The following is a 14,401-nucleotide window of genomic DNA, read 5'->3' on the forward strand; positions in this document are numbered from 1 at the left end:
ACACATACACACGAACACATACACCATATATATATATATATATATATATAAAGTCTGAATTCACAAAAGTTGATGATAATGATACAGTGAGTCAATGGTGCAATTACGACCCTGTACAACCCCGACTTGCAAAATTCGTATATGAATGTTTCAAAGAACACGACATGTTTCGATTAGAACACCTTACATTTAGTTTAGTTGTGTGGGGTTTTTTTGGAATTTTTGTTGTTGTTTTTTTTCCTTTTTTTAAAATTTTTTTTTTTTGGGTTGCGTCTATAAACCATTCACACGGTTTGGAAGACAAATAAATATGATTCTGATGATGATGATCCGGATACATACATACATACACCTCTCGACACATACACATCCAACACACACACACGCATGAACAACTCACCAGAAAATATGGTTCACCGAACGGAGAAAAGTCAAGACAGGTGATGAGCTTCGGAGACTCTGAAAAAAAAAGAAGAAGAAAAAAAAAGAAAAAAAGAGATCAACCAAAATGAGAAAGACACTTTGACGGGCGCAATAGCCGAGTGGTTAAAGCGTTGGACTGTCAATCTGAGGGTCCCGGGTTCGAATCACGGTGACGGCGCCTGGTGGGTGAAGGGTGGAGATTTTTACGATCTCCCAGGTCAACGTATGTGCAGACCTGCTAGTGCCTGCGTTCGGTGGGTTATGGAAACAAGAACATACCCAGCATGCACCCCCCCGAAAACGGAGTATGGCTGCCTACATGGCGGGGTAAAAACGGTCATACACGTAAAAGCCCACTCGTGTGCATACGAGTGAACACAGAAGAAGAAGAAGAAGAAGAGAAAGACACTGTTAGCTGCTTCAAGCAAAAAACATTCGTAGTCGTTATTAGAAAACATGGGGACTGGTGATGGACTGTAAGAGCAAATCCCAGCTGCGCTAAGATTGCTTAGCCTCAGCACTTACCCCATAAGTGGAGCGATGGCAAAAAAGAGATCAACTAAAATGAGAAAGATACTGTTAGCTGCTTCAAGCAAAAAACATTCGTAGTCGTTATTAGAAAACATGGGGACTGGTGATGGACTCTAAGAGCAAATCCCAGCTGCGCTAAGATTGCTTAGCCTTAGCACTTACCCCTGTAAGTGGAGCGATGGCAAAAAAAAAGAGATCAACTAAAATGAGAAAGATACTGTTAGCTGCTTCAAGCAAAGACATTCGTAGTCGTTAGAAAACATGGGGACGCCTTCCAAATATTCACGCTTTTGAACATTACATTGTTTCAAGATACAAAATCGAAGAATATAACGCTAAGATCGCATGTGAAACACACAGCTTCAAAATAAAATGGTTGCCATACTTACCTTTAATTAGAAACAACGTATAAAAACAATATTTCAAACCATGTATGGAAATAAAACACAACTAAGTTAGATGTTGAAAAAATGGTGCAAGTTGATATGTAGGGATATGGATATCTATTACTTTTTTTTTTTTGAAGACTTATTTAAAATGACTTATTCAAACATTCTCAGTTGTTTTTACTTAGAATGTTATATGTGTATATCAATTATATGTGTGTTTTTTTGTTTTTTTTAAATATTGTTGTTTGTTTTTGTTTTATTTTCCTATTGTTACTATGTTTTTGTCAGATTTGTCTTTTCTCTTTTCCCAATATATGTATTTATTCATTTATATCTTCATGTCAATTGTCCATGTGTTATAAAAATGGGAAAATAGAAAAAAAGAAAAAAAAAAGAAAAGAAGAAAACATGGGGACTGGTGATGGACTGTAAGAGCAAATCCCAGCTGCGCTAAGATTGCTTAGCCTCAGGACTTATCCCCGTAAGACGACGGGCGCAATAGCCCAGTGGTTAAAGCGTTGGACTGTCAATCTGAGGGTCCTGGGTTCGAATCACGGTGACGGCGCCTGGTGGGTAAAGGGTGGAGATTTTTACAATCTCCCAGGTCAACATATGTGCAGACCTGCTAGTGCCTGAACCCCCTTCGTGTGTATATGCAAGCAGACGATCAAATACACACGTTAAAGATCCTGTAATCCATGTCAGCGTTTGGTGGGTTATGGAAACAAGAACATACCCAGCATGCACCCCCCCGAAAACAGAGTATGGCTGCCTACATGGCGGGGTAAAAATGGTCATACACGTAAAAGCCCACTCGTGTGCATATGAGTGAACGCAGATGAAGAAGAAAGAATCCCCGTAAGTGGAGTGACAGCCTAGAGGTAATGCAACTGCCTAGGAAGCGAGAGAATCCGAGCGTGCTGGTTCAAATCACGGCTCAGCAGGCGATATTTTCTCCCCCTCCACTAGACCTTGAGTAGTGGTTTGGATGCTAATCATTCGGATGAGACGATAAACTGAGGTCCTGTGCGCAGCATGCACTTAGCGCACGTGAAAGAACCCATGGCAACGAAAGGAAAAACTTCGATAGGAAAAACAAATAAAACTGCACACAGGGAAAAAAAGAAAAAAAAAAAAAAAGGGTGGCGCTGTAGTGTAGCGACGTGCTCTCCCTGGGGAGAGCAGCCCGAATTTCACACAGAGAAATCTGCTGTTGTGATAAAAAGAGAAATACAATACAATACTATACAATCATCACACCTACCTCACAACAACAACAACATTATTGTTACACCTACCTCACAACAACGACATCATTATCACACCTACCTTCCAACAGCATCATTATCACACCTACCTTCCAACAGCATCATTATCACACTTACCTTCCAACAGCATCATTATCACACCTACCTTCCAACAGCATCATTATCACACCTACCTTCCAACAGCATCATTATCACACCTACCTTCCAACAGCATCATTATTATAACTACCTTCCAACAGCATCATTATCACACTTACCTTCCAACAGCATCATTATCACACCTACCTTCCAACAGCATCATTATTATAACTACCTTCCAACAACATCATTATTATAACTACCTTCCAACAGCATCATTATCACACCTACCTTCCAACAGCATCATTATTATAACTACCTTCCAACAACGTCATTATTATAACTACCTTCCAACAGCATCATTATTATAACTACCTTACAACAACGTCATTATTATAACTACCTTCCAACAGCATCATTATTATAACTACCTTCCAACAGCATCATTATCACACCTACCTTCCAACAGCATCATTATCACACCTACCTTCCAACAGCATCATTATCACACCTACCTTCCAACAGCATCATTATCACACCTACCTTCCAACAGCATCATTATCACACTTACCTTCCAACAGCATCATTATCATAACTACCTTACAACAGCATCATTATCACACTTACCTTCCAACAGATCATTACAACTACCTTGCAACAGCATCATTATCACACCTACCTTCCAACAGCATCATTATCATAACTACCTTCCAACAGCATCATTATCACACCTACCTTCCAACAGCATCATTATCATAACTACCTTACAACAACGATTATCACACTTACCTTCCAACAGATCGTTATTATAACTACCTTACAACAACGTCACTATTATAACTACCTTCCAACAGCATCATTATCACACCTACCTTACAACAGCATCATTATCACACTTACCTATCTCTGGGCGGTACGCACGAGGGAACACACGGGAGCCAAACCGGACTCCATGGATGATCTGACCCTGGAAACCAAAGGAAGAGGAAGTTTAGTTAACTGTCCTTGCTCCCTGCCCCCTGTTCCTGAAGTAACCGTAAAGTTCGGTCTGTTGAGCGCTGACTGACTGACTATGCTTTAGTAACCTGACAACTGAGCATATAATTTTTCACTGTAGCTTGATGAAGCCTTTTGTACACGAAAGTGTGTCTTCACAAGTGACTGAGAACGCTGATGTTTTTGACTTTTTGCATTCATTATCAGTTGTTTCGCTTGTCAGTTTAATGACTTCTCTTTTTACAAAGTCCTTTAAGTAATTTCCTGTAATTGTATTTAGAGGGTTTTTTTTTTTGTTTGTTTGTTTTGTTTTTCTTCCAAATTTCACCCACATTTTTACCCTCATTTGCCCAGTTTCCCCCAACCCTCCATTCATCCACATCTCCCACCCCTTCTAACCGATAATACTCAGATGTATTCATAAATACTTTAACAAAATGTCTTCAATCACCGATATGTGTGACGGGACATTAAACAAAAATTCCTCCTCCTCCTGACTGACTGAAACCATTTATTGTCAGATTAACTGTTTGTTGTACTGACATTTTCGCAACCATTTGAATAAAATATGAACTGAGCAACACAAGGGAAATTCTGATTTGAGGGAAGGTATGATTTAAAAAGAACATATTTTACAAATCAATTTCCCAAATTTCATTAACATCATTATCTCAAAAAAAAAATTCTAATGCACACACACATACTCACATGCGTGTCTCCCCCACCCTCTCCCTACATACATCCATGCATGCACACAAATGCCCATTATAATTCCCCCCACCTCATTCCCCTGCCCACTCACTCACACTCACACTGTCTCTCACTCTTTCTCATCAAATTAAGGTTTCGTAATGTAATCAAGACGACATATTACATGTTAGGGTCGAACAGTTCCACTAATTAGTTCCTCTATTGAGCGCACTGGTACATAAGCCGCACCCACTAAATTTTGGAAAAAATTGAAATTTACACACATAAGCCGCACTGGCTTATAAGCCGCACTTATTTCCGGTACCGGAACACATACTGATACTACAGAAAAGCTGTCGATACTGTAGGTTATGAAATAAACACAAGCGGGAACAACACAAAAAAAAGCAAGCGAAAATACTGCTAGTGCCACAAAAAAATCATAAATAAACACAACGAAAATAAGATCCATAATTTAGGGATAGTCACAGTGCATTATGAACGGTTGTTATCATCACTCTGTATCTTATCATTACTATCATCATCATTATGATCATTATTGTTGTATTGTACTGTATTCTATTTCTTTTTATCACAGCAGATTTCTCTGTGTGAAATTCAGGCTGCTCTCCCCCAGGGAGGGCACGTCTCTACACTACAGCGCCCCCCCCCCCCCCTTTTTTTTTTTCCTGCATGCAGTTTTTTTTGTTTTGTTTTTCATATCAAAGTGGGTTTTTCTGCAGAATTTTGCCAAGAACAACCCTTTTGTTGCCATGGGTTCTTTTACGTGCGCTAAGTGCATGCTAGCACATGGGACCTCGGTTTATTGTCTCATCCGAATGACTAGCGTCCAGACCACCACTCAAGGTCTAGTGGAGGGGGAGAAAATATCGGCGGCTGAGCCGTGATTTGAACCAGCGCGCTCAGATTCTCTCGCTTCCTAGGCGGACGCGTTACCTCTAGGCCAACACTCCACTGCTTGTTATTATCATTCTTATCATTGTTATTATTATTATCATTATCATCATCATTATTGTTGTATTTATCATCACTATTAGTATTACTGTTGCCATTATCACCATCATCATTGTCATTACTATTATCATCATTATCATTCTTATAGATATTATTGTTTTTATGATATCATCATGATCATGATCATGATCCTTCTTCTTATATGGTGGAAAGTTACAACATTCACCAGTCTGTACATATCATCATCATCATTGTTATCATCATCGTCATCATCATCGTCGTCGTCATCATCGTCATCATCATTGTTGTCATCGTGATCATCATCGTCATTATATGGTGGAAAGCAACAGAACTTACCGGATCTGTACATATCATCATCACCATCATCATCATTATTATTACTGTTATCATCAACAGTATTATTCTTACAGTTATCATTATTATCAAATCATCATCATTATTATCATCATCATCGTCGTCATCATCATCATCCATCATCATCGTCATCATTATTATCATTATCATCATCATCATCATCATCACCATCATCATCATTATTATTATTGTTATCATCAACAGTATTATTCTTACAGTCATCATCATTATCATATGGCGCAAAGCAACAGGACTAACCAGATCTGTAGATATTATAATCATCATCATTATGATATTAATTATCATTACGATCATCACCATTATCATACGGTGGAAAAGTAACAGAGCTCACCAGAATTGTACGTATCATCATCATCATCTTTATTTTCATTACTATTATAGACATTAGTATTACGATATCATCATCGTCATCACTATTATTGTCATTATCATATGGTGGAAATCAGCACGACTCACCAGATCCGTACATATCAATCATTACAATCATTATTATTATTTCTCTGAATGTGTGATCGGAAGTGAATTTTAAATATTTTCTTATTTTACTTGGATTTCATGTATCTTAATGTTAATGTACTAATTTTATTGGCGTGACATATGTTATGTGCATGCATGCGTGCCTACATCCATGTGTATGTGTGTGTGTGAGTGTGTGTGTGTGTGTGTGTGTGTGTGTGTGTGTGTGCGTGTGTATTTTACTTACATATATGATTTATTCCCTTTGATGTTTTTATTAATGTATTGTTGTACAATACCTTATGGTCTTAATGTGTGTGCGCACATGTGCGTGTGTGTGTGTGTGTTTGTGTGTGTGTGTGTGTGCGTGCGTGCACGCATGTCATTTTTAGTAATATATACCCTTTTTTTTGTCGGATGTTTTCATTTGTAAATATTGTGCAATACCCTATTGTCTTAAACATGAGTATGTGTGTGTGCGGAGGGGGTGTTAGTCTATCGTCAGCTATTGGGAATTCTTATTTGACTAGTTTTTATCTCTTCTTATGTTAGCGCATGATGATTTTATGCTAGTGTTTACAACGGGCCTGTGATTGCACAACTTAATTTCCATGTGGATCAATAAAGTGTTTTTGATTTGATTTGATTTGACTTGATATCATCATCATTACAATCATCATTATTATAATATGGCTGAAAGCAGCAAGACTCACCAGACATGTACATATCATCATCATTACTATCATCATTATTATCATAATACGGCAGAAATCAGCAGGTGACTCACCAGACCTGTACATATCATCATCATTACTATCATCATTATTATCATAATACGGCGGAAATCAGCAGGACTCATCAGACCCGTACATATCATCAGCATTACTATCATTATTATTATTATTATCATAATACGGCGGAAATCAGCAGGTGATTCACCAGACCTGTACATATCATCATCATTACTATCATTATTATTATTATCATAATACGGCGGAAATCAGCAGGTGACTCACCAGACATGTACATATCATCATCATTACTGATGGGCGCAATAGCCGAGTGGTTAAAGCGTTGGACTGTCAATCTGAGGGTCCCAGGTTCGAATCACGGTGACGGCACCTGGTGGGTAAAGGGTGGAGGTTTTTCTGATCTCCCAGGTCAACATATGTGCAGACCTGCTAGTGCCTGAACCCCCTTCGTGTGTATATGACAAGCAGAAGATCAAATACGCACGTTAAAGATCCTGTAATACATGTCAGCGTTTGGTGGGTTATGGAAACAAGAACATACCCAGCATGCACACCCCCGAAAGCGGAGTATGGCTGCCTACATGGCGGGGTAAAAACGGTCATACACGTAAAAGCCCACTCGTGTGCATACGAGTGAACGCAGAAGAAGAAGAAGAAGAAGATCATCATTACTATCATTATTATTATTATCATAATACGGCGGAAATCAGCAGGTGACTCACCAGGTCCGTGGCCACAAAGAAATGATTCAGGTCAGAAGGACTCAGCTGGATGTCCACAGCCTTCAGGGCCCCAGAGCTGACCAGCCTGCCCATCAAAAAAAAAAGTCACACACACACACACACACTGTCCAGTGATGCTTTCAGCCTTTAACTCTTTCATCTCCAAGTTTCTGTATGAAAAACGCACACACCTACACACACACAAACAAAATACAGTTGCACACACATACATACACACAAAGTCACACACACACGCACAAAGAAACAAACACCCCCACACAAACACACACATCAACAAACAGTCCCCTCCCCTCACCATATACCCTCCCCACCCCCCCCCCACCCCCCCCCCACACACACAGACAAACACCCCCCCAAACCCACCCCACACAGACAAACACACCCACACACCCCTAAGCACCTCCCCCCCCTCCCCAAACACACAAACAGAGACAAACACACCCACACACACAGACAAACACACCCCTAAGCACCTACCCCCCCCTCCCCAAACACACAAACAGAGACAAACACACCCACACACACAGACAAACACACCCCTAAGCACCTCCCCCCCTCCCCAAACACACAGAGACAAACACACCCACAGACAAACACATCCACACTCCCCTAAGCACCTCCCCCCCTCCCCAAACACACAAACAGAGACAAACACACCCACACACACAAACAAACACACCCACACACCCCTAAGCACCTCCTCTCACCCCCCCCCTCCCCAAACACACGCACACACAAAGACGCCCCCCCAACACACACACACCTTAACACCCCCCCCCCCCTCCCCAAACACACACAGAGAGACAAACACACCCACATACTAACACCCCTAAACACCTCGCCCAAAGACACACACACACACACACACACTGAGCCACACATTAACACTGACTTGTTAGGGTTGTCCAGAACAATGGCAGAACTTCGCAACAGCTTGACCCGACCTCCTGGCGCCAGACCCAGGTCGACCTCTGACCCCGCCATGTCTGGGGAGGGAATCTCCGTCACCACCTGTACGTGCACACACACACACACACACACACACAACACACACACACACAACACACACACAACACACACACAGACACACACAACACAGACACACACACACACACACAGCACTGGAGAAACAGGCAACATGTGACACACTCATCACCCTCTCCCCCACACACTCACCGACACACACCAACCAACTCATGCGTCCCCCACTCACCACCACCCCCAAACACACACACACACTCACCGACGCACACCAACTTATGCGTCCCCCACTCACCACCACCCCCAAACACACACACACACACACTCACCGATGCACACCAAGTTATGCGTCCCCCCCTCAGCCCCCCCCCCCCTCCCCCAAACACACACACACACTCACCGACGCACACCGACCCCCCCTCCCCACACACCCCACCACTCACACACACAGACACGCACTCCAACTCACCCACAAATTAACGGTGGCTGCCTCTTCCACAGACGCCAGTTGGAATGAAAGACTTGCTTCAGTATCTGTATGCAGGGGGTAAAAAAAACACAACAAAACAAATAAAAATAAAAATAAACCATAAAACCAAAAAAAGAAAACAACAACACCAAAAAAACAATGACAACAAGAGCTGATGGATTCTGTATTCAGCTACAGAAGATGGACACAAAAAAAAAAAAAGAAGAAGAAATCAATAAATCGTTCAACACACACACACGCACACATTCATACATACATAAACACATACACACACCCACACACACAAACACACACACACACATTACACACAGAAAGTTCAGTCACAGACAACACACACACACACACACACACACACACACACACACACACACACTGGAGAGAGGGGTGTGAACAAAACAATAAACAGTGCTACAAAACGAATCAACACTTGACAAATACAACAACAACAATACTCCTTCTACTACTACTAACAGCAGCAACAACATCATTGTCATTAACAACAACAACAGCAGTAATAACAACGACAACAACAACAACAACAGCAGCAATAACAATGACAACAACAACAACAACAGCAGCAATAACAATGACAACAACAACAACAGCAATAACAATGACAACAACAACAACAGCAACAGCAGCAATAACAATGACAACAACAACAACAGCAGCAATAACAATGACAACAACAACAACAACAGCAACAGCAGCAATAACAATGACAACAACAACAATAGCAACAGCAGCAATAACAATGACAACAACAACAACAGCAGCAATAACAACAACAACAGCAGCAATAACAATGACAACAACAACAGCAACAGCAGCAATAACAATGACAACAACAACAGCAATAACAATGACAACAACAACAACAGCAGCAATAACAACAACAACAGCAGCAATAACAATGACAACAACAACAACAGCAGCAATAACAATGACAACAACAACAACAACAACAGCAGCAATAACAATGACAACAACAACAACAACAGCAATAACAATGACAACAACAACAACAACAGCAACAGCAGCAATAACAATGATAACAACAACAACAACAACAATAGCAACAGCAGCAATAACAATGACAACAACAACAACAGCAGCAATAACAATGACAACAACAACAACAACAGCAACAGCAGCAATAACAATGACAACAACAACAATAGCAACAGCAGCAATAACAATGACAACAACAACAACAGCAGCAATAACAACAACAACAGCAGCAATAACAATGACAACAACAACAGCAACAGCAGCAATAACAATGACAACAACAACAGCAATAACAATGACAACAAAAACAACAACAACAACAGCAGCAATAACAACAACAACAACAGCAGTAACAATAACAACAACAACAACAGCAGCAATAACAATGACAACAACAACAGCAGCAATAACAATGACAACAACAACAACAGCAGCAATAACAATGACAACAACAACAGCAGTAATAACAATGATAACAACAACAACAACAACAGTAATAACAGCAACACAACAACAACAACAATAACAACACAACTACTACTACTGCTACTAATACTAACAACAATAATAATGATGGCGATGAGAACAATTTTCATGTACTTTTTGTACTTCTTCGTTTTTCAATGAAACACGTAAAATGACAAGAGTCACAGAGGACGGGAACTCAGACATACCGCAGACAAACCAACCTGTGAACATATCTCAAACTAAAGAACTATGTGTCCCCCCCTCCCTCCCCCCCAAACACACACACACACACACACACTCACCGACGCACACCAACTTATGCGTCCCCCCCCCCTCACCCCCCCTCAAACTAAAGAAAAAAAATAAACAAAAACAAAAACGAAACCAAACACAAAAGAAGAAAGAAGAACACTTTACCTGCCACAACAGCATCCTCTGGCGTTTTCCTGCACAGAGCACAAAACAGGAATAGACCAACATGCCGTACACTAATCGACACTAGTAACACCCTTTCTTCTTCTTCTTCTTCTCCTGCGTTCGTGGGCTGCAACTCCCACGTTCGCTTGCATGTACACGTGTGGGCTTTTATGTGTATGATCGTTTTTTTACCCTGCCATGTAGGCAGCCATACTCCGTTTTCTGGGGGTTTGCATGCTGGGTATGTTCTTGTTTCCATAACCAACCAAACGCTGACATGGGTCATAGGATTGTTAACGTGCGTGTTTGATCTTCTGCTTGCCGTATACACATGAATGGGGTTTAGGCACTAAGCAGGTCTGCACGTATGTTGAAAAATCTCCACCCTTTACCCACCAGGTGCCGTCACAGAGATTTGAACCCGGGACCCTCAGATCGAAAGTTCAATGCTTTAACCAGTCGGCTATTGCGCCCGTCGTAATACCCTTTCAATCTCTTTGCCACAAAACACAGAAAACAGAAACAGACCATTAAGTGTGCTATAAAGTATTCAACACTAATAACACCCTTTCCATTCCTTTGCCATAAAGGACACAGAGAAACAGAAATAGACCGATAAGTGTGTCATAAACTGACCGACACTCGTAACACCCTTTCCATTCCTTTGCCATAAAGGACACAGAAAACAGAAATAGACCGATACGTGTGTCGTACACTTATTGACACGAACAACACCCTTCCAATTCCTTTGCCAAAAAGGACACAGAAAAAAATTTAAAAAAACCCAAAAAACAGACCAACAAAAGTGCCACAACTAACCAACGCTAGTAACACCCTTTCAATTTCTTTGCCGTAAAGGCCGCAGAAAACAGAAATAGACCAATAAGTGTGTTGTGAGCTAATCAGCACTAAGAACACCCTTCCAATTTCTCTGCCATAAAGGAAGAGAAAAACCAGGTGACTTCATGAAGGAAAAAACAACCAATGAAGACAATAATGTGGAGTGGTGGCCTAGAGGTAACGCGTCCGCCTAGGAAGCAAGAGAATAAGTGCGCTGGTTCGAATCACGGCTCAGCCGCCGATATTTTCTCCCCCCTCCACTAGACCTTGAGTGGTGGTCTGGACGCTAGTCATTCGGATGAGACGATAAACCGAAGTCCCGTGTGCTAGCATGCACTTAGCGCACGTAAAAGAACCCACGGCAACAAAAGGGTTGTTCCTGGCAAAATTCTGTGGAAAAATCCACTTCGATAGGAAAAAAAAAAAAAAAAAATGCACACAGAAAAAAATACAAAAAATAGGTGGCGCTGTAGTATAGCGATGCGCTCTCCCTGTGGAGAGCAGCCCGAATTTCACACAGAGAAATCTGTTGTGATAAAAAGAAATACAAATACAAATATGAGAAGAAAGAGAAAAATAAAGAAAAACAAAAGGAAAGATGATAAAGAAAGAAGAAGACAGTGGAAAGACAAAGATGACGACTGGAGGAAAAGGAAATGAAAAAAAAAAGAAAAAGAAAGAAGGAACATGAGAATTAGAAGAAAAAGGACGGATGGTATAGCCAAGTGGTTAAAACCGTTGGACTTTCAATCTGAGGGTCCCTGGGTTCGAATCTCGGTGACGGCGCCTGGTGGGTAAAGGGTGGAGATTTTTCCAATCTCTCAGGTTAACATATGCGCAGACCTGCTTAGTGCCTGAACCCCCTTCACGTGTGCACACGCAAGCAGAAAATCCCAACAAAACCCAATAAACAAACAAACAAACAAAAAAACCCAACAAAGCAACAACAAACAACAAGACACCAACATTCGAACCTTGAACACACCTCCCCAGTCATGATTCAAACTGTGACCTTGACCCCTGAAAAGGTCACATCGACCTTGACCTTACCTAATGACAGTGGGGTGGACGGCGGTAATGGCGGTGACTGGGCTGTGGTGATTCTCCTTGTCCAGAACACCCGCTGAAGGGGGAAAAAACAGAAAGCACTTTTTGTGACTTTCACTTTCCTGCTTGGAATTCAATCTAACCTTTGATTGATTGATTGACTGATATAGATACTTATATAGCACCTATCCTCTGACAGAGACCAAGCTCTAAGTGCTTTATACACATGGAGTCATTTACACAATAGGCTGCCTACCTGGGTAGAGCCGACTGACGGCTGCCATTGGGCGCTCATCATTCGTTTCCTGTGTCATTCAATCAGATTTTAGGCACACACACCTACACACTCAGACAAACATGTCACATTTAACATTTTACGTGCATAACTGTTTTGTTTATTTACCCAGCCATGCTCCATTTTCCGGGGTGTGCATGCTGGGTATGTTCTTGTTTCCATAACCCACCGAACGCTGACATGGATTACTGGATCTTTAACTTGTGTATTTGATCTTCTGCGTGCATATACAAACGAAGGGGGTTCAGGCACTAGCAGGTCTGCACATATGTTGACCTGGGAGATTGGAAAAATCTCCACCCTTTACCCACCAGGCGCCATCACCGTGATTCGAACCCAGGACCCTCAGATTGAAAGTCCAACGCTTTAACCACTCGGCTATTGCGCCCGTCTACGTTTGATCTACGTTCAGATCAGCGGTTACAAGATCAGTATTACCAGTAGATTTACTACAACTACTACTTATAATGATGATAATAAAGATAACAACAACAGCAACAATAATAATGATAATTATTATGGAGTGATGGCCTGGAGGTAACGCGTCCGCCTAGGAAGCGAGAGAATCTGAGCGCGCTGGTTCGAATCACGGCAAAGCCCCTGAAATTTTCTCCCCCTCCACTAGACCTTGAGTGGTGGTCTGGACGCTAGTCATTCAGATGAGACGATAAACCGAGGTCCCGTGTGCAGCATGCACTTAGCGAACGTAAAAGAACCCACGGCAACAAAAGGGTTGTTCCTGGCAAAATTCTGTAGAAAAATCCACTTCAATAGGAAAAACAAATAAACTGCACACAGGAAAAAATACCAAAAAAATGGGTGGCGCTGTAGTATGGCGACGCGCTCTCCCTGGAGAGAGCAGCCCGAATTTCACACAGAGAAATCTGTTGTGATAAAAAGAAATACAAATACAAATAATAAATGGCATCTGCACTGCGCATTTCTCTAGGTAAGTGGAGGTTTCAGTATCAGTTTCTCAAGGAGGCATCACTGTGTTCAGACAAATTCACAATATGCTACACCAAATCTGCTGAGCAGATGCTGACCAGCAGTGTAACCCAACACACAATGTGCTTTTTGACTCACTTGTGTAAACAAAGTGAGTCTATGTTTTAACCCGGTGTTCGGTTGTCTGTGTGTGTGTGTGTGTGTGTG

General features: G+C 41.4%; 1 protein-coding gene and 1 long non-coding RNA gene across 2 annotated transcripts in view; one reads left to right on the forward strand and one right to left on the reverse strand.

Annotated features, from left to right (window-relative positions):
- Positions 1 to 14,401, forward strand: part of LOC143276458 (uncharacterized) — a 471,243-nt gene that overhangs the window by 109,857 nt on the left and 346,985 nt on the right. The gene's annotated exons all lie outside the window — the stretch shown is intronic.
- The window catches only part of LOC143276389 (cytoplasmic dynein 2 intermediate chain 1-like), an 87,706-nt gene that overhangs the window by 9,727 nt on the left and 63,578 nt on the right, over positions 1 to 14,401 (reverse strand). The window contains exons 26-32 of the mRNA XM_076580877.1: positions 12,955 to 13,027; positions 11,065 to 11,093; positions 9,148 to 9,212; positions 8,590 to 8,708; positions 7,677 to 7,761; positions 3,590 to 3,656; positions 401 to 459 (exon numbers count right to left, since the gene is read on the reverse strand). Coding sequence (XP_076436992.1) covers positions 401 to 459; positions 3,590 to 3,656; positions 7,677 to 7,761; positions 8,590 to 8,708; positions 9,148 to 9,212; positions 11,065 to 11,093; positions 12,955 to 13,027 — 497 coding nt within the window. The remainder of the gene's footprint in view (positions 1 to 400; positions 460 to 3,589; positions 3,657 to 7,676; positions 7,762 to 8,589; positions 8,709 to 9,147; positions 9,213 to 11,064; positions 11,094 to 12,954; positions 13,028 to 14,401) is intronic.

Source organism: Babylonia areolata, chromosome 32 (genome assembly GCF_041734735.1).
Source record: "Babylonia areolata isolate BAREFJ2019XMU chromosome 32, ASM4173473v1, whole genome shotgun sequence".
Lineage (NCBI taxonomy): Eukaryota > Metazoa > Mollusca > Gastropoda > Neogastropoda > Buccinidae > Babylonia > Babylonia areolata.